The sequence below is a fragment of the Prionailurus viverrinus genome, chromosome C2, assembly GCF_022837055.1.
Source record: "Prionailurus viverrinus isolate Anna chromosome C2, UM_Priviv_1.0, whole genome shotgun sequence".
Taxonomy (NCBI): Eukaryota; Metazoa; Chordata; class Mammalia; order Carnivora; family Felidae; genus Prionailurus; species Prionailurus viverrinus.
Genome location: NC_062569.1, coordinates 128,835,488 through 128,857,324, shown reverse-complemented (window position 1 = coordinate 128,857,324; position 21,837 = coordinate 128,835,488). Strand labels below are relative to the sequence as shown.

The 21,837-nt window shown below is 33.7% G+C and overlaps 1 protein-coding gene across 7 annotated transcripts in view; it reads left to right on the top strand.

The window, feature by feature from the left end:
- Positions 1-21,837, top strand: part of ROBO2 (roundabout guidance receptor 2) — a 610,594-nt gene that overhangs the window by 518,620 nt on the left and 70,137 nt on the right. For all 7 annotated transcript variants that reach the window (XM_047875818.1, XM_047875814.1, XM_047875817.1 and 4 more), the window contains exons 15-18: positions 2,910-3,141; positions 5,857-5,981; positions 8,210-8,381; positions 19,055-19,237. In XM_047875818.1, the coding sequence (XP_047731774.1) occupies positions 2,910-3,141; positions 5,857-5,981; positions 8,210-8,381; positions 19,055-19,237 (712 nt within the window). The remainder of the gene's footprint in view (positions 1-2,909; positions 3,142-5,856; positions 5,982-8,209; positions 8,382-19,054; positions 19,238-21,837) is intronic.

The following is a 21,837-nucleotide window of genomic DNA, read 5'->3' as shown; positions in this document are numbered from 1 at the left end:
CTATTCAGTTATTAAGCAGGCCATGAGAATATACTGGTTAAATGCAATGTACACTGAAGTGAGCAAGACGATGCTGTGTAGTAAACATTAGCTTCATAAAGTCCCTAAAACACTTAATTAATGAAAGCCAAACATGGATAAAACCAATTTACCCTGATTTACACACTCTCTTCATCTGGAAACAGCTGCTTAATGTTCTTCCTAAAAACACAGCTTGCTTCTTTCAGTATTAACAAGCTATTATTGTGAGTTATGTCTTTCTTTCAGTATATAAATTCACTTAAAGCGAATGCAGAGAAGTTTATAAAATGCCAGCTTAATGTTGTTTTAACATATGCTGCAAGGAATTTTTGAACATTGACAGTTTTGATTAAAGACATCTCTCTTTGGCTCTCATCAATTTAACTTTTGCTTTTGAGTTGCCTTGTTTGTAGTGTCAGAACAACTTCTGCGCTTCAAAAATTATGCCTGTTGGTACAAACACCAAGCATGGATAAAGATTCAAAGATCATGAGCTTTGGCATCAGAGCTGGGATAACTTTTCTTGACATAATCTCATATGAGTATAGCACTAATTCCAGAAAGTCTTTGAGGGTTAGATGGAGGTGGATGAAGGAAGTTGTTAAGACTTAGCTAGACATAGAAACACATATGTTCAGCCCACCAGCTTCATGGATTCTCTAGCTTGGATGTTCTAAATATAGAAAAATGCCCCTTTGTTCCACTATATTTTGATTGAGGTTCTGTGTTTTAAAATTTTCTGCTTTCACTTAAAGATAATTGTTAAATGCAGCAACTAAAAAATAAATGTTAGAAGTTAATACATAAGGGAATACCTTTTATTCATGTGTTAATAGTTGGATGAAGTTTTTAAAAAGTTGAAATAACCATTTTCTTCCTCATCTTCTCTATTTCTTCTCTCTCAACTTTTCCTGAAATGAGGTCCTTCCATCTCTTCTCCATTACGTTTTATACTTTATTTGACAGTGAAATATGTCAAGTTAAAGGCTTCTTAGAATATGGCTAATAAACTATATTCTATGGAAAATTAATTGAAGAAGGTGCTGTGATAGTTATTTTTAAATCAAGCAATTCTTACAAAAAATGTCATTAAAATTTTTAAAAAGCTAAAAATCCTCTTCTCCCTGAAAATGAAACAATGGTGAAACTCCAATAGAGATTGTTTAATAAATGTATAAGGAGAACATGTTTTATTTGTAGGTTCCATTTTTTATGTATTCAGTGTTCATATAATTATTATGAGTGAACAATAGAGCTTCTTCAAATTTTTATTTGGTATGAGTTTTCAGAGTCAAAATTTCAGATTTTCATTCAAAACAGCTGCTTATTCTCTGTAATTTAAGTGAATGAAAGGATCAAGAAAGTTATCAAATTGTGCCAATAGTGGGTCTATTCAAGGAGCTAGAAACTGGTAAATTAATTAAAGTCTTTCATTTAATAATTTGCTAGTGGGTAGGAGTTTTTCATATGCCTTTTTCTTTTTTTTTTTTTTTTTTTAAATTGTTTTTTCAACATTTATTTATTTTTGGGACAGAGAGAGACAGAGCATGAACGGGGGAGGGGCAGAGAGAGAGGGAGACACGGAATCAGGCTCCAGGCTCTGAGCCATCAGCCCAGAGCCCGACGCGGGGCTCAAACTCACGGGCCGCGAGATCGTGACCTGGCTGAAGTCGGACACTCAACCGACTGCGCCACCCAGGCGCCCCTTCATATGCCTTTTTAAAGTTTGTTTATTTATTTTGAGAGAGAGGGAGAGGGAATGAAAACAGAAGAGGGGCAGAGAGAAAGAGAGGGGATCAATCAAGATTCCACACTTGTCAGCACAGAGCTCTATGCAGGGCTCAATCCCACAAACTATGAGATCATGACCTGAGCCTAAATTGGGAGTCAGTCACTCAACTGACTGAGCCACTCAGATGCCCCTTCATATCCCTTTAAAACAGATGCTCTAGCTTCACAATTCCCATTCTTCTCATATACTTCCTCCAGCCATAGGAGTGTTTGTTTGCTTGTTTGTTTTAGAGAGAGAGAGAGAGAGAGAGAGAGAGAGAATGAGAATCTTAGGCAGGCACCACACTTAGCATGGAGTCTGATGCAGCACTAGAACCCACGCCCCTGGAGTCATATCCTGACCTCAAATGAAGAGTTGGATGCTAAACCTACTGAGCCACCCAGGCAACCCACCATAGAAATTTTATACATGCTGTTTCTACACTTCTTCCTCAGGAATAATTGATCCTACTTTCCTTGCAGATCCCAGCACTTGCTCTTTTTCAGGGAAATGCTTTCTCCCCTTCCTGATTCTGTCAACTTCTTCTCTACTCCAGGTTTTCCTAGCTCCTTGTCCATCTCATTCACAGCATTTTTTTTTAATGTGTATTAGTTATAAATGTAGTTTGACCAGTAACTTGATTAGTAGGAGTTCAAGAAAGGTTTTGAGTGAGTAAAGACGTTAGTGAATGGACAAAAGATAAGAATGGAAATTCCTGAGAAGCAGCACATTACATATCCATTCAAAAAATGGGAACTGTTGAATATAGGAAGAGGATGGACAGATGAGAAATGAAGCTAGACAAATCAGCAGGTCTGGGCTTTATCAGACCTTTGTGCTACTTTAAGGAATTTGAATTAACTAAGTAGATATCTTAGATACTATGGAGTAGTTTAAACAGGAGAGAGAGTTGTTCCACTCTTCATTTTGGGAATAATAACTTGAGGGCCATGTGAATTCAGAACTGGAATTGGATACAAGAAGCAGGAAGATAAATTACCAAGCAGTGGTGTCACGCAGATGAGAGTTGAAGACTGAAATAGGTACAAGAGAAATGAGGATGGGTTCATTGTCATATCTAAAATGTTTCCATTTGGTTTTATGCTGTGTTTTTCAGGTTGATCGCCAGCCCCAGTTTATTCAAGGCTATCGAGTGATGTATCGTCAGACTTCAGGCCTGCAGGCTACATCAGCATGGCAGAATTTAGATGCCAAAGTCCCAACCGAGAGAAGCGCTGTCTTAGTCAACCTGAAAAAGGGGGTGACTTACGAAATTAAAGTTCGACCATATTTTAATGAGTTCCAAGGAATGGATAGTGAATCTAAAATAGTTCGTACTACTGAAGAAGGTCAGTTTTCAGATTTCTAACAAAAGGCAAACTTAAAACATAACGAAGCCAATTTCTGTTGAAGTTCTAATTTATCACCTACCTTAGAAGAATATCAAGAGAGGATATAAAAAGTGAATTCAGGAAGTGTCATTTTCTCCTTTTTCTGAGAATCACATAGATTCTGAGAGATTTTTAAAAATGGCACTTAAGTAATGTGAATTTTTCTTCAGTAAACATTTACTCCAAAGTTTGTCAGTACAATGGAATTTGATTATGATATTGTCCCGTATTATTTTTCTTAATATGGATTGAGCTCATTTGGCTTCATTAAGGGACAGGCTACTGGAAACTCAAGAACACAGGCTATTCATTGTCTTTTTTTTCTGACGTACCAGAGCATTACATTGTTTTTTATTGTTTGTATGTTCTGTTTTGTTTTGTTTTGTTTTTTATAAGCCTCCTTCCCTGTGGGCTCTGCCAGTCTGACTCCTAATTTCTCATTCAGAAGGCCACTTGCATGTTTGCAATAGCATTCTTATTAGTGACTTTCCTTCCCCCTCCCCCATTTAGAAATTGTCTTGCACACAGATACTTTAAAGTCAATCTGTGATGGACGTGAAATTAACATGGTTTTGAATCAGTAATTTACCAGTGTCCCCTTCACTAAACGGGAGGCTTATAATATATGGTACTATCAAAGTACAAAAAGTCGGATGCCAAGTACAATAACCCCCTCCTTTTCTGCTTTTCTACTAATTTTATGTGCACAGCTCTGTAAAAAGCCATTGTTTATAAATCCATATGAGAACAACTTAAGAAAATGTATGTAGGTTGCTTATGCTAATGTAGATGTTCATGTTTGACAAAAGAGCTGTTAAGTTATATATATCTTCTAATCAGCATCCCAGTGAAAATGTTATGTTCACATTGGTTTACAATGTGATACAATGACATGGGCTGTAGTACTTATCTTAAAGATACCATTAATCTACTTGTACGATATGTAAAGAAAAAAATTCCTAAAAATTAATAATATCTTCATCCACCATTAAAATTTACTTTATATTGAAAATATGTAGTACTCCTGAGTGCTGTGGGCGAATTTGATACAGAATGCTATAGTTGAAGCCTACTTCCTTCCACAAATGAATCTCACCATAGTGAGACTTTTCCTCTCGACTAGACATTTGGCACCATTCGGTATGCGTTTATTTCCAACGCATGTGCCTTCGGAAGGTAAAAACGGGAACTCAGCTGGGGTGCATGTGGGAATGACAAGCAGTGATTTGGGCTCTTCCACATCTGTAGAAAGAAGCTGAGCCCTGGAATAACTGACCTGTCAGGAGAACGGGAATGATGTTCTCTCTAAGCAGGCAGCAAGGCAAATGAGAAAGCAGTTTTCAAAAGTGTTATTTTTCAATGCACCACAACACTGGTGAACACGTGGTTGGATTTATATCATTGTGCCCTATGTTGGAGCAATGTTATCATATAAAGGAATAATAAAGAGTGGTATTGTGCTACCATGTCTGTGTATATCCAATATCTTGATGCAAATATGGTCATACCTCAGTGACAAATTTACTAAACGTGGGAGACTTTATCAATAGGCTTTTAAAATATCTTTTACCGTTCAATTGTACATATGTTCAAAGGATTAAACTCTAGAGTTATGAAAGCATTGATCCTTTTACACAGAAATCCTTTAATGCCACAAAATTCTTTGATTTTTGTTTCAACTGGTATTTCATTTTGTTTTTCCTACTCAGAGATTTACTGAAAATTGATAAAATTCCTGTAAATCAGTATTTTTCAGCTCTCAGATAGACTGGAGAGCAGATGCTGCAGTCTAAAATCAGAAATTTTTTTCTCACTCATCTTTTCTCAGTATGATTATAATTAGTTATAGGAGAAACCATAAAGAATGAGAAGTATAGGAAATTAAAACCTATCCATTTCCCATTTGACCCAACATGAACTGTTTTCATTTATAACTTCAGAAAGTCTTTCCCATCTATATAAGTTTTAAATCTTACGTTATGAGACTATGTATATGTTAATTATTTTTCCCAATATGAAAAAAAGTATATTTTCTTATATTGGTCAAATTTATTGCTGTGTTTCTATTTTTATTTATTAAACACAAAATAAAACAAAACAAAAAGACTGTCATTAATGACACCACTCAGAGAAAACGTTTGATGACAATCTGAGGAATGCATCCTCTCAGAATACTTTTGAAAGGGGTGTTTTGTTTTGTTTTGTTTTGTTTTGTTTCCAGAAAGAGAGCCTATTGGAGTCAAAAGAACCAAAGTTCTATAGCCGGACATCCCTGGGTTCAAATTCTGCCTTGGTGTTTGACTTAGCTCTCTTCTTAGTACTCTCTTCTTTCCTTTTCTGTAAAACTGAGATAAGAGTTGTTTTTACTTCTTGAGGTTAGTTTGATAATTAAATATGACACTTAGCTCAGCGCTGGGCATACAGAAAACACTCATTGGAATGTAAGTTGTTAAATTTATTATTGAGCACATATTAACACAGCTGTTGTATTTGCTTTAAATCTATGCATTATATTTAAAGGACATTAAAAAAAACTGTCACTGTTGAATAATACATGCAAATTCAGAACTACTGGAAACCAGACCTCATGCTACTTATCCTCATATTCTATAAGCGGTATTAATGCACATCAAGACTTACAGTTTGTATTTATTCTAATTACTTCCTCTGCAGCCCCAAGTGCCCCTCCACAATCTGTCACTGTGCTGACAGTTGGAAGCCACAATAGCACAAGTATTAGTGTTTCCTGGGATCCTCCTCCTCCAGACCATCAGAATGGAATTATCCAAGAATACAAGGTAGGGCCTGAGTGAAGAAGAAAGGCTCACAGAGAAGCTTCTCAAAGAAGTCTCAGTGTCACATGCGTGAAGCATGTCTCCAAAGGCTCTCTGATTGAGTCTGGGTGTAACGTAATTTTTATATTGTTTTATGACAGGTAAAGAAACAAATGCATAAGGAGTTAGAAACGAACCCCAAGACACAGATAACACAAACTCACTTGGACTAGTAAACCATAACAGTGGAGTGTTTGGTTTTTGGTCTTTGGTTTTTTTAGTATGGCATGATTTCAGAACCTCAAAGATTTAGAGAGATTGGGTTCAAGAGTGGGTAGTGAAACTCTCCTTCCAGAAACTTCCTGTATCATTGTTATTAACTTTCTTTGTAATGGACCTTAGCAGGGATATGTTTAAACTGTGGTCTCGTAAAAAGATGCTTCCAAGGTTTAGAAAGTTGGAGGCGGAGGCTCCTGATAAATTTGTTGCTGTTTAGAAACAGTGTACATCCATTGTCTTTTTGCCATCGTTTGATGTTTAAGAGACAGAAGAAGTCTAACTTTGAGAAATAAAATTTTGATTAGCTGTGATGTAATTAGAACACATGCAACAGTAAAACACCTCATTAAACCTTATAAAAATACAAAACTATGATTTTTGCTATTAATAGTTATTTATGGAATTTTAAAATTAACATGCTAGATACATCTATTAGAATAGAAAACTAGACACCCCACCTCACCCCAAAAGTTTATAGCTGTTATGTAAAATGAAGCTGAATAATTGCACTGAAATCATTGCAGATTGAATTCTGTTATTTCTAATAAAAAATAATAAATTCAAAATAGAATTTTCCTAAGTTAAAGGTTAACTTACTGGAACAAGCAATGTACAGAAGCACTTACTCTAAAATTATTCCCATCACTTTATAAAGAAACATGTGTGTGAAATATAAGTTTTACAATAGCATAATTATAAATATATATATGACGTTTTACAAGGATTAGAGCACATTGTTTTAAGAGCAAAGTATGATCTATTCTTGTGCGTGCGTGCATGCATGTGCACGCGCGTGTGTGTGTGTGTGTGTTTTAATGAAGTTAAGATTATACTTTTGTATTATCTGGAACTAAATTTAAGTAAAATTCCATTTACTTAAATACTGATTTTGTTTATAACATGATAAATTTTGTCATAAATTGTAACCTTTCTCACTCATATGAGATTGCCTTATTTTGGTAACAAAGTGTATATTTTGGTGAGGCCTAAATATTCCTACGTTAGTAATTTAGATATCATTGTGCAAATAAAAGAAATATACAGTTTACAAGAATTATTTTAAATAAAAAGTCAGGAATTTACCCATTTCAGGAACAAACTATGTGTGTTCCCAATTACGTGTCTATACGTAGATTATGAAATACTGTGTGTTACGAATACAAATATATGTTCACAGTGTAATTCTTTTTGTAATGCATTTGACAGTAACAAATCCCCATATCTCAGAAAAAATGTATGCCTTAAAATGTGATTCTTACTTGTGGTAAAAGCCTAGGTTCTCTCACATCAGTGTTTAAAGACTTTTCACCACTTTGTTCTCATGCATGTGTATGTGTGTGTGTACATATGTTTTGATCAATATTAAGATTTATTACTGTCGATGTAAATACTGGCTTTAATTTCATCTCAGTCAATACTTATAACTTAGGTCAATTAATCTTGTTAACTACTTCTGGGTAAGTTAATATTTTCTTAAATAAAATATAAATTACTTAGATGTGTGCCTATATACCTTGGATATTACAACTCATAATCACTGTATTTTAATAGGTTATATGCATAATAAATCTTGATAAATAAATTAAGCAGAGGAGTTTATGTGTTTTAATCCATACCTGAATGTTGTGTGTAACCAAAGACCACTTTACAGAAGTGTTAAAAGAATCATTGTGTGATGAGCGTTCAGTGTTGATTATAAGGTATAAAGGAAAGTGGCATAGTTCTAGCTTCCCTTATTGTTCTTCCTTTTTTTATTATTGTTCTTCCTTTAATATACACACACACACATACACACACACACAAACACGCATACACATATATAAATAAACTGCAAAATTAGGCTTTCGAAAATGTCATTTACAAATATTTCTATAAGCCTAGAGAATAGATTGGTTACTACTAAAAAATATTTCATCAATTTAACAGAAAGGATAATTTTATATTCTTTTGTTGTTCGCTTTACGTTTTTATAGATCTGGTGTCTGGGGAATGAAACGCGATTCCATATCAACAAAACTGTGGATGCAGCCATTCGATCTGTCATAATTGGTGGATTATTCCCAGGTATTCAATACCGGGTAGAGGTTGCAGCTAGTACCAGTGCAGGGATTGGAGTAAAAAGTGAACCGCAGCCGATAATAATTGGTAAGTACCAGTGTGTGTAGGTTTTTTTAACCTATATCCTAAGAGTGGATATGCAGCAATGATTGAGAGGGTGCCCTCATCATATAGGCAAATAGGCTGACTCACTAGGGCTTCTTGAAGAAATCATTAGCAATTTCTTGTGCTCTTAAGATTCCCACAAACTTCTTTAAATTATTAGCACTAAGTCTTTAAATGCGGAAAGTTAATTTGAAAATAATTTTCAATCAGTAATTTCATGAATAATTTTGATGCCGTTGAAATATAATAGGAAATGAGGCAGTTACTGAAAAAAAATGCATTATATTTCAAACCTGCATACTTCCTTTTAGCCAGGAAAATGTCAAAATTTAACCAGAAACATGCCAGAATAAACTTTTTAATCGGAGGATATTATCCTGAAGAAGAAATCCCTATTTTTTTTTAAGTTTACTTATTTATTTTGAGAAAGAGAGAGTGAGAGAGCTGAGGAGGGCAGAGAGAGAGGGAGATAGAGAATCCCAAGCAGGCTCTTTCCTGTAAGGGCAGAGCTCCATGCAGTGTTCAAACCAACAAACCCTGAGATCATGACCTGAGCCGAAATCAAGAGTCACACACTTGACCTACCCAGCCACCCAGGTGCCCCACGAAGAAATGCCTATCAAATCTACTATCATCATTACAGAACATTTTTCCCTAGTAGCATTGTGTTTGCCTGTTCTTGAAATATATCTAAGTGGAATCAGGCAAAATATAATAATATGTGTCTAACTTTCACTAAACAATGTGTTTTGAGATTTACCCAGGTTTGCAATTCATATGTGTTATTTCTGAGCAGTATTCAGTCTGGTGAATGTATCATGTTTTGTTTCTCTGCTTTTCTCCTGAGAGAGTGAACATTCTTGTGTAAATCTTTTTGAGGACATACGTTTTTATTTCCTTTAGAGAAACATTTAGAAGTGGCATTTCTGGGTAATAGGATTGACATAGTGTATAAAAGCCTGCAAACACTTTTTCATATTGTTGTATAATTTTATACTCTCATTAACAAAGAATATGACTTTCACTTTTTGTACATCTACATTATTTGAAGTTGCCAGTCCATAATTTTAGTTATTCTAATGAGTTTAAAAGACTACCTCACTGTCGTTTAAACGTCAATATTCTTTGATAGCTTGTGATGTTGAACAACTTTACATGTGTTTATTGGCCATTTGCATATTTTCTTATGTAAAATTTCCAAATCTCTGCCTTTTTAAAATTGTATTGCTTGTCTCTTGTTACTGGGTAGAAGAAGTTATATTCTGAGTACAGATCTTTGTCATATATTTGTATTGCAAATATTTTCTCCTGGTCTATGCATTTTCTTAATAGTGTCTTTTGATCAGCAAATTTTTAAATTTTAGTGAACAACAATTTACTACATTTTTCTTTTATGTGTAGTGCTTTCTAAGAAATTGTGTCTTACCTACAGATACCAAAGACATTTTCTTATATTTTCTTCTAGCAGCTTTATAATTTTAGCTCTTATAATTATGTCTATAATTCATCTTAAAGTAATTGCATGTGGTTTGAGGTTTGAGGCTTATTTATTTTAATAAGTATATCATCCCATGGTTTATTAAACTTTCCCTATTTGATTTTTTATACTATTATAAGTATGTTTGTAAAATTTCCTTTTCTAACTGTTCTAAATTATATATAAAGTTAATTTTATATATTGCCCTTTTATCTTTTGACCTTACTCACTTCACTTATTTATTTTAATAGTTGTGACATATTTTCTGAGTGTATTCAAGTAATATTCTATCTCTTTTCTTATTTGTTTTAATATGGTAAATTCTATTGTATTGTTTTAAAGGTGAATAAATCTTGCACTTGTTTCTGGGTTAAATCCCACATGGTCAAAATATGTTTTTTGTAGATACTACTGGATCTAATTGCTAACATCTGGTAAAAAAAAAAATTGCATCCATGTTCATGAGGGATATTGATCAATAGATTTATTTTCTTCTAATGTCTTTGTCAGGTTTTAGAATCAGAGTATTTAGCTTTATAAAAGGGATTGGGAAGTATTCCTTTCTCTACTATAGTCTGTAACAGTTTTTGTAGGCCTTTTAATTATTTTTCCTTAAATACTTTGTTGAAATCAGTGATAATATCTGTGCCTAGAGGTTTTTTTTTGTGTGTGTGTGTGTGGATTCTATTTATATTTATTTATTTACATTTATTTAGAATTTTATTAGTCCTGTATTGGTTGTGATAAATGGACATTTGGTTTTGAATTTGTCTAATGCATCTAAGTTGTTGAATTTATAATCATATGCTTATTTGCACTACCTCTTTATTTATAATACACTCAATTGTGATTGTGGTTGTGATTGCAGGATGTGTGGTAATGTCATCTCTTTTATGCTTAAATGATGAGAATTTGTGTTCTCTTTTTTTGCCTCCATTTTTTTTTGCTCCCTCCCCTTCAATTTCAAGCTGTCTTGATATGGATTTATCAATGTTATTAATCTTTTCAAACTAGAAACTTTTGACTTTGCTATTTTCTTTCTGATTAATTTCTGCTCTTTTTTCTTCTACTTACTTTTATGTTGCTTCTTAAGATGGATATTTATATCAATGATTTGGACCTTTCTTCTTTTCTAATATGGATATATAAAGTTATACATTTCTTGCTAAACACATGTTCAGCTGAATCTTACACATTTTGAGGTGTTATGTTTCCATTTATCACAATGTTGAAAATACTTTTCACTTCCCCAAAGTACTTTTTTTACTTTGTAGAGGTTATTTGGAAGCATATCATTATATTTCCAAATGTTTTGGGATTTTTTCAGATAGGTTTTTCTTTATGATTTATAATTTAATTCCAATGAGTTCAGGGAATGTATATTGTATGAATTTAGCCTTTAAATATGGAGACTTATTTTATGGCCCAGCATTTGGTCTTAATGAATGTTCCTTGTGCACTTGAAAAGTATGTATATATTTCTGTTCTACAGTGGAATGTTCTATAAATGTCATGTCAGATTAGTTGGTAGTATTATTTAGGTCGTTACTGATTTTCTACCTATTGATTCTTTCAATCAATAAGAAAGGAGTCTGGAAATTTATTGTAATTAAAGATTTGGGTATTTCTCATTTCCATCTATACGTTTTTGTTTTTTACTACTCCTTTTAAGTGAATACATTTTAGGGTTGTTATATCTTATTAATGAACTTACCCTTTATCACAATGGAATGCCCCACTTTATAAGCCAGTAAGATCTTTTTCCTGAAATTTAGTTTGTCTTATATTAGTATAGCTATACTAATAGCTAATTATCTTGTAAGTGTTTGTATGGCTTGTGTTGTTTCCATCCTTTTACAGAGAAACTGTACATTTCTGTTATTTAAACTGCATGTTAACTCTTTTTTAAATTCAATATGACAGTCTTGGGGCACCTGGCTAGCTTAGTTGGTTAAGCATCTGACTTCAGGTCAGGTCATGATCTCATAGTTGGTGAGTTAGAGCCCTGCATCAGGCTCTGTGCTGACAGCTAAGAGCCGGAATACTGCTTCAGATTCTGTGTCTCCCTCTCTCTTTGCTCCTTCCCTGCTCATGTGCTCTTTCTCTCTCTCTCAAAAATGAACATTTAAAAAGTTTTTAAAAATATGAAAATCTTTTAATTGGAATGCTTACACCATTATCTTTAATGTAATCAGTGATGTGTTTTGGCTTAGAATTACCATCTTGCTATTTGTTTTCTGTCTAACTCTATTCGTGTTTCCTAAGTTCCCAATTTCATTTGGATGAATTAAATAATTCTCTATATTATAGTTTATATCCACTATTTTTTAATAATGGTTACTCTAGGATTTGCCTATAAGGATCTTAAAAAATATAATTCCATTTTCCTTGCTCTCAATATTTTTCTATTGTTAAAATTTTACTCTTATACATATAATAAACACCAATATACAAACTAAGGTATTACTTTTTGCTTCACTTTAAATCATTAATTCTCTTTTAAGTAAATTAAAACTAAGGAAAGTATTTTATGTTACTCATTTTTTTCAGATATTTTGTTCCATAAATTCAATTTCCTTAATGTCCCTGAATTCCTCTATTTCTTTAACTTAGCCACATTTGACCAAAAGCTATGAAAATAATATGATCTCCCTTGTTTATTTCCCTTTTTTCACAATGCTTCCCTTTTGCTTTACATATTTGCTTAGTTTTCTACTTATTTATGGTGAGATTACATGTCCCATACCTGTTATTTCTTTATGGGCAGAAATGAAAATATACAGTGAATTATTAATTTTATATAATACACTTTTGTGTTCTACTATTTCCATTGTTTTTCTTTTACATTTTCATCCCTCATATATTCGTCTATAATGACTCTATTAATTTAAGTCCATGAACATATTGTAATAGCCATTTTAATGTCCTTGTCTCCTAATTTCAATATGTGTATCATCTTATGGTCTGTTTCTATTGATTACCTTTTCTCTTGACCTTTGGTCATTTTTTTCCTGTTGTTTGTGCCTCTTTCTTTCTTTCTTCCTTTCTTTCTTTCTTTTGCTGTTATTTTGCTTGTTTTTGCGTGTTTAGTATTTTTTTACTGTATACTAGATATTGCAGATGCATACCATAAAATTTTGTGATCTTCTAAAGAAAGTTGGGTTTTGTTCTAAAGTAAGTTATGTTACTGGCTGATCATCTTGATCTTGTGGTGGTTTGGATTTTACATTTGTTAGTATAAGGCTGTTTATATTTGACCTTATTCTCAAGCAAAATCTCAACATGATCTTTTCTTCTAAATCATGGCTCTCAAGAGGGTTCAGTGAAAAACCTAATATGTTTATCTGTTTTCCCAACTTGATGAAATTTGAAGTTTGAACACAATCTTTGCAGTGGACATCTGTTGAAAGTCTGTTTAGCCTTTTCAGCTTTCTAGCTTTTGATTTTCATGAGATGTTTGGAATCTTCATTCTTCATGCAACTAAGGGTTAACCTTAGGATTCTGCGGGGGTTGGGGGAGGGGAAGAGTGTCGATTGGGGATTTGGGAATATCATTTTCCTGTGGCTCTTTCACATGGCTTCCCAGTGAAATTTTTCAGTCATTCTGTCATTTCAGAACACTATCCTCTGACACCTCAGACCAGTACAATTGAGGATTGCAACTTGGGTCCTAGCTGCCCAGCACTGTAGGGATTGAAATCTTCAAGGGGAAAAGAAAGCCTCAAAAGTACAGATTTCCCCTAGAGTTCTCTGCTTTCAAGGGACAAATCCTTTTAGTTCTTTCTGCTTTCCTTTGGTTATTAGCATCTTTAATTCTTAAAAAAATACTCTTCCTAGAGTTTACATATTTTAAGAATATTTGCTGAGAGTTTGGTACAGTGGAATGTCTCAGGGAGCACCAGAGTGGTTCAGTTGGTTAAGTGTCTGACTTTAGCTGAGGTTATGATCTCATAGGCTCTGAGTTCAAGCCCTTCATTGGGCTCTCTGCTGTCAGCATAAAGCCCACTTCAAATCCTCTGTCCTTCCTCTCTCTGTCCCTCCCTTGCTCTCTCTCTCACTCTCTCTCTCTCTCCCTGTTTGAAAAATAACATTAAAAAAAAAGAATATGCCAGTTCCATTGATTTCTGTTTGTTTTATTTTTGAAATGATACACACAGAGCACACTGCCAATTTCTGGAAAATTGTTTCTTATTACAAAGTATTTATTGAATATGAAGAGATTTAACATTCAGTCATATTGTTGATTTTTTATATCCTCCAAGTTTTTGTTCTTTTATATATTAAAAGAATTAAAGAGAAAAGTTATAGTATTAACTTTCCTTTAAATTGCCTTCCCTTTCTTAATTAGTCATACAGACTGAATTAATTTCTTAACCTGAGGGGAACCTACAGTCTTGCCCTTCTGAGATTTTCTAAAATAAATTGGAATAAGAGAAAAATACAGGTACACCCAAAAGGATTTAACTGACATATGTGTGTGTGTGTGTGTATGTGTGTGTGTATACATATATATAATGCATGTATGCATATATATATATATATGCAATTAATTTTTCCCTGAAAAAATGTTTATGAAATATCTTTAAAAAGCATTGTTTTCTATGAGAAACAGATAAGTAAACAAAGCTTTAAGGTTTTTCTCCTCTCTCATGCATATATGAAATGTAATATGTCTAATTCAAAGATTATCAAGTATCTATATTTTTATTTCCTGTTTTTTCTATTACCTTTATTAATAAGTAAAATTCTCAAGCAAGGGAAGGGTTTTTTTTTCTTTTTTGTAGGACTACTTGTGTTGTTCCCCATATTTGGGGGATTTATTATAGTTGGAAGCAAGTACAACATTACAAGAATACCATTTAACTAAGCTCATGTGATGTCAATTAAGAATTTTAACAATTGTATAGTAATTTTATTTTATTTTATTTTATTTTTAATATATGAAATTTATTGTCAAATTGGTTTCCATAAAACACCCAGTGCTCATCCCAAAAGATGCCCTCTTCAATGCTCATCACTTACCCACCCCTCCCTCCCACCCCCCATCAACCCTTAGTTTGTTCTCAGTTTTTAAGTCTCTTATGCTTTGGCTGTCTCCCACCCTAACCTCTTTTTTTTTTTTCCTTCCCCTCCCCCATGGGTTTCTGTTAAATTTCTCAGGATCCAATTTGTATAGTAATTTTAAAAAAGGAAAGCCAATTTAGAGTATTTTAAATCAAAAATAAAATTTTCTTAAATTTCTATCATTTTAAAAGGACTGTGTTCAAATGTATAGCTAGTACCTTTTGGGTTATTTTAGTGTATCATATAACTGTTTCCAAATTTTCTATGAATAAAAACATGTAATAAACACTATTTCTATCTTCTGTTCAAGCAGCTAGAATATGCAATATTCAAGCTATAATCAAATAGAATTGAAAATAAATACATGCACTCACACATAAAAACACATGCATGCACACACACGCACAATTCAATGCAGAAAAGGCTATTTGTCCTCAAGAGATTTATTTCTTTTTAATATCTACTGTTGTATGGAAGAAGCCTTTAATTGTTTCTTTAATTACTCCAGCATGTCTACCTTAACATCTTGTCTGATAACCTTATCTACACAACTGTTTTTCCTTAGTTGAAAAGTGATTTAGGATGGCTAATCTCTTTTTCTGTTTCAATCTGTGCTTTCTCTATTTTCTAGTCAGTACTAGAAACAGCACTCAAAGGGACTCAAGCTCTACCACACTTCCACTTTGCTTTAATTAAATCATGTGTTGGCATTTGATGTAATTTATGGCTGATAACTTTAGATTTGTCTCATACCAGACTATGCACAGTTTCATCTATTTCTTCTCAGTTTAGTTTTCATTCCAGAAAGTTCCATTAAGGGAATATTAAAATATTGTATAAAGATAATAAATAGCCTTACACAAGTTTAAAGGTAATATTGTTCTTTTGTCTGTATTTTCCACTGGTAAGATGACTTTTACCTCAAAGTGTCCGTAGTTCTGTACTGTTGCATTTACAGATACGGAAATGCAACCACATATATTTACATATGTAAGCATCAAAGAGTATGCCATGTAACAAATTTACTTTGACTTAAAATTTTCAAGCAATCTTGTTTAATAATATATCTATTGTTTCTTTAATCATTTGGCCATTTAATGCTTACCTTATATAGTTGCTAATAATATGTGGAACAGCTGCAAACTTTCACAGTAATAGGTACAATCGAATCTGATGTGTCTAATTAATTTTTAGTCCAACAAATTAGTTTTGTTCTTCATTACTCTCCAATGGGAGAAAGACATTACATTTCATTATATTTTTTGTCTGCAAGAACAATGGAGCGTTACAGGTCACATGCATCCCTTGTCTATACTCTAATTAGTCTGACTGACAACATTTTTCAAAAATACCAGAAGCATAAGAAATAGTAATAAACCTTGGGTAACATATATATCACACTATACCAAATATGATATTTTATGGACCTTTTACACAAATGAAGGACACATTTTCTTTTCTCTTTGTTCTATAAGGTGTTTGTTTTCTTTTTAGTAACTATTAGTAGTTAGAAAAATCGCCAGATATGTGCATGTCTCATATTGAAAATATGAGCTCAGTTTAAATACATTTTTTAAAATGTTTATAATTGAAAGAGGGCAAGTGAGCAGGGGAGAGGCAGAGAGCCTAATGCAGGGCTTGAACTCATGAACCATGAGATTATGACCTGAGCTGAAGTCAGATGCTTAAACAGTTGAGCCACCCAGGTGCCCCTTTAAATACATTTTAAACTAAGTTTATATGTATAATAATAAAGGGCAAATAGGTTGGAAAAATTAACTAAGTTTATTACATAAGTGAATCTGGTTTTCACATCTAGAATTTAACACAAAAGACATTTCAGAAATAGAATATAAGTATGCATAACAGAAATACTAGCAGCTGTAAGAAACAAGCCTATGTACTGATTGGCTTAAAAAAATAAAGGTTGTTTGTTTTTTCTTATTGATAGCCCTGTCTAGTATGGAGTAGCAGAATGGGTGGGGCTTCTACTCCAGAGTTATTCAGGGAATTTCAATCCTTCCAGTCACTAGCTGTGCCATCTTTGAGTGGGGTCAGAATCCTCCAAAGATCCGCTCTATTTAACATTAGGAAGGAAAGAGAATGTCAAGTATTGTTACAGTAGTGTCTGGGTCATATCTGGAAGTAGTATGCATAACTTGTGCCCCTGCTGTATTGGCCAATAACTCAGTCACTTTGTTTCACTTCAACAAGTGAGTCTGGGAAATGTAGGTTAATTTCTGACCTAAAAGAAAGAAGAAACTAGTAAACAAGTCATCTGTGGTTTTCCAGATCTCACATCTGGACAATTTACAACTTACATCCCTGAAGTTATGTGAGTGGTTCTTAAAGTAACCTGTACCTATACCTGGGTCCTAATTTTGAATCAACAAACTACTGTGTTCCTATCAGCCTCTTTACATACATTATCTTAAATAACACTCCCAAATATTTGAAACAGGACTGTTGCCAACTAGCAGAAACAGGTACTTGAAAAGATTGAGTGACCTACATGAGGTTATTGCTTACTTAAGCTAGTAAGTGGCAGAGATGATATTCAAACAGAAAACTTCAAAGACCGTGTTCTTTCTAATATATTGTAGTGCCATGATAACTAAAACAATGAACATCTTTGGATGTAATATGTTGAAATTAGCCACTTATATTTCGATTTCAATTTCTTTTAAAAAGCCTTTGATTAGTAATTAATAAGATATGATGTTGACATTACAAATAATTTCACATCAGTGTGTAAATTTCTTAATCTCTTATATAAACACCTAACCTAAATCTTTGCTCTTAAGTGATACTATGATTCCATGAGTTTTTAACTATTTTAAAATGTGGAATAAGATTTTAATTATCTCTGAGAGGTCTAAATTCTCAAAAACATGAGTATTTCTAGAATAATAGTCCAGATTTAAATGTTTATTTTAGTGGGTCACCTGGGTGGCTCAGTTGGTTAAGCGTCTGATTTGATTTCAGATCAGGTCCCGAATCTTATAGTTCCTGAGATCAATCCCCATGTTGGGCTGTATGCTGACAGCACAGAGCCTGCTTGGGATTCTCTCTCTCCCTCCCTCTCTCTCTGGCCATCTCCTGCTTGCTCTCTATCTCTCTCTCAAAATAAATAAATTAATTTAATTTTTTTTCAACGTTTTTTATTTATTTTTGGGACAGAGAGAGACAGAGCATGAACGGGGGAGGGGCAGAGAGAGAGGGAGACAGAATCGGAAACAGGCTCCAGGCTCTGAGCCATCAGCCCAGAGCCTGAGGCGGGGCTCGAACTCACGGACCGCGAGATGGTGACCTGGCTGAAGTCGGACGCTTAACCGACTGCGCCACCCAGGCGCCCCAATCAATTAATTTTAAAAAGTAAATGTTTACTTTAGTAGCATAGACTTTAGAATTAATTTTAAAGTTGTCTTTTTAATTAAACCTACAAGTGGATTTTCAAATTAGTTTAGTTTTAAAGGAATATGTGAGATTTATCTTTTTGTGACATTTTAATTACAGACACTAATCTCTATGAAAATATACTTCTATAATTGTCATTGTTTTATATAGTAGTTTTAATACATTCCAAAAAAATTAAAGGCTGTTTGATCAAAATAAATTCCCTGTTAGAATATTAAGGATAATATTAAGTTACCTATTTTTAAATCTTGAACACTTCAACTTAGGCAGTGCTATAGAGGAAAGACAATTTATAAATACCCTGTGAATATTGTAGTTGCTTTTTAAAATTTTATTTTAGCAAGACTATATTAAAATATGCTTTATTTGGCTGAAGAAATGTTGCTGTTATTTTGCCCACTAGCACTTGCATTAGTACTTATTTATAAGGCAATAAATCAAGAAGCAGTTCTGAATCTATTCATAGTAACCCCAAGCATAAGGGAGCAATGTTCTTAATCACATTTTAAACTCATAACTTGATTCTTCTTCTGAAACGTATAATATATGCTTATCAATAATTTTGACAGGCTCAGAGCACAATTATTACCTGCCTTCATAGGAATTTTCTAATTTTCTCTGCCTTTGGTACACCATGTAGGTATTCCTGTGTTGACTTTCATAATAATGTTTACTAAAACTATTGTTTCTTCCACAGGGGGACGTAATGAAGTTGTCATTACTGAAAACAATAACAGCATAACTGAACAAATCACTGATGTTGTGAAGCAACCAGCCTTTATAGCTGGTATTGGTGGTGCCTGCTGGGTAATCTTGATGGGTTTTAGCATCTGGTTGTATTGGCGACGAAAGAAGAGAAAGGGACTCAGTAATTATGCTGGTAAGAGACTGTTAATAGCTAAGAAAACCTCTTATCTTTAGGAATGTAATGAAATGAAAGAGAAGGAATGGAATTGAATAACGAATGAGTGAATGAACGAATGAATGAATAGATGTTTTGGGCTTGTTTTAAACACCTGCTCTGTAAAATGCAATTATAAACAACGTGCTTTAATGCATCTCTTTTCACCATATTCCGTTATAAACATAAGGCAAGCTTTTTGCTTGTATCTCCGATGAAGTGCAACAAGAATGCACATGGATATGTGTAACCATTTTTTTCTCAAGTAGTTCTTCAAAACAGTCACTCACAAGCACAGCACAGCACACACACACACACACACACACACACAGACTGCATGCTATGCAGCCATTATTTGAGAAGTGGATTTAGGCAAGAGCATTACTAACATGTTCAGTAAGAACAAAAATATTTAAAATATAGCTTTTAGTATTTCAAGACACAGATTACAATAGGACATGTCCTGGACGGCAAATAAAAATAAGCTAAAAAAAAATCTCATCACAATTAATAAGACTGATGAGGCATGAATTAAATGACTTAATAATCACTTAAAGAGGGTGTCTATTTCAAGGTAACCAATCATCATTTTAGAAGGAAGAAAAAGGAGAAGGAAAAGAAGCAGCAGAATAAAAAGAAGATCCTAGATATTCTATTTGCAAAAATGTTTTCTTTTTAGAGTCTGAAACAGAATTTCAAGGAGTCAAAAATTGTGACCTTCAAAACATTTCTGAGGCAGAGGAGAGAGGGGAGGGGGTGGAATTATCAAGTCAGTGATTAGAAGAGTGAACTCAGTAATGAAGCTATAGTTAATAATCATTTTTTTTAATTTTTTTTAAACGTTTATTTATTTTTGGGACAGAGAGAGACAGAGCATGAACAGGGGAGGGGCAGAGAGAGAGGGAGACACAGAATCGGAAACAGGCTCCAGGCTCTGAGCCATCAGCCCAGAGCCTGATGTGGGGCTCGAACCCACGGACCGCGAGATCGTGACCTGGCTGAAGTCGGACACTCAACCGACTGCGCCACCCAGGCGCCCCAATAATCATTTTAATTGCAATTCATTTTAAGTATTTCCTCTAACAACAATCATAAAAATAAGTTGTCTCACAATATTTCACACTTTCTAGAATTTAGAAGGGGATAATTTTCGTTTAACATCATCCTACAAACATTTTAGAATTTTTTGACACATTTTATTCAGTCTTCTATTTCTAGTTTTAATTTTAAGTTTAAATGTTTATAAATGTCTTAATAACTGATTTTGACAGAAACTTCATAGTTTATTAAGCTTATATGCTGCTGTAGCTTGTAGGCTTCTAAGCCACTGATAATGTCTAAACACGGCAAAATGGAAGGGATAGGACCCACTTAGTTGTCTTACTGGTTATTTAACAGTATTTAAATATGATGATTTGATTCTAACGTTATGGCTCATATCTGTATCTTATGAAAATAAAGCTTATTATTTACTGGTTAGAATACGTTTCAAAGACTAGAGAAAGCAGTATAGTGTATCCATTGAAAAGGGGATTCCAAACTTTGTGACTTGCAATCATTCTCCCATTCTCATATTCCATTGGTCGCTGATGGTTTCTCCCTTGTGTTTTATCATTCTGAGTGCTATCTCACCACATCAGGGAGGCATTCTTCCCAGCAAGGAATACTAGGTAATAACTGCCAAGTGTCAGAGTCTTGAACATTCGTGATATTTAATGTACTTCTTGTTCTGCAGTCCAGTCCTCTACTTTCACTCCTTATAGGTATTGTCCATCAACCCATCTATTTAATCAATCACCATGTTACAGTTCATCCCTGTGATGCACGTACAAATCATGTAAATCATAGGGAAGAACTGACTTAATTCATGGACTAGTTTATGTTTATCCCTTTGCTTGACCTAAGTGAAAATAATAAAAGATTGACCGTGCTAGTTTCACTGCAAAGTTCTAAGATATCCACATTCGAGGCATTGCATTTTTATCCCCCACATTCATCCCCTCACTCCTTACAAATACCATAGCTCTCTTAACTTTTAGGTTTGTGCTTTTAGTAAAATTATATCAGACTTCCTTGTTCTTCTTTTTCCTCTCCCTTTTATTTTTTTTTAACATCAGTTCTTTTTAAAACCTATGCATTTAATTTGAAAATATCTGTTGGTTTTTGAGCTTGACAAGAATAGTACAGTTCCTATTATCATTTCTCATTGTGATTGATATCCATCTGCTTGTAGAGGAACTGCTAACTCAGAAGGTGCTATGCCCTTCAAATATTTTGGAATAAGGCCAAGCCAGAGAGCAGCCTTTCAAAACCTTTATACTTAATTGATAGATGGCTGACTCCCAGAATGGATTTACCTTCAACTAATAATTTGCCTTCTAGCAACTGATGTTCTCTGCTAACTGAGAAGCAAATGAAAATCCAAACCACAGGTACCTAGCAATGTATATCTGACTTTATGATCTTTTTTATAATCTCCGTCCATATACATCTTACCCTTCACCTGTTAAAATTTTCATATTCTTGTCCTTATACAACTTTAAAAATGGGGATTTTAAATAGGAATGATTAGTGGAATA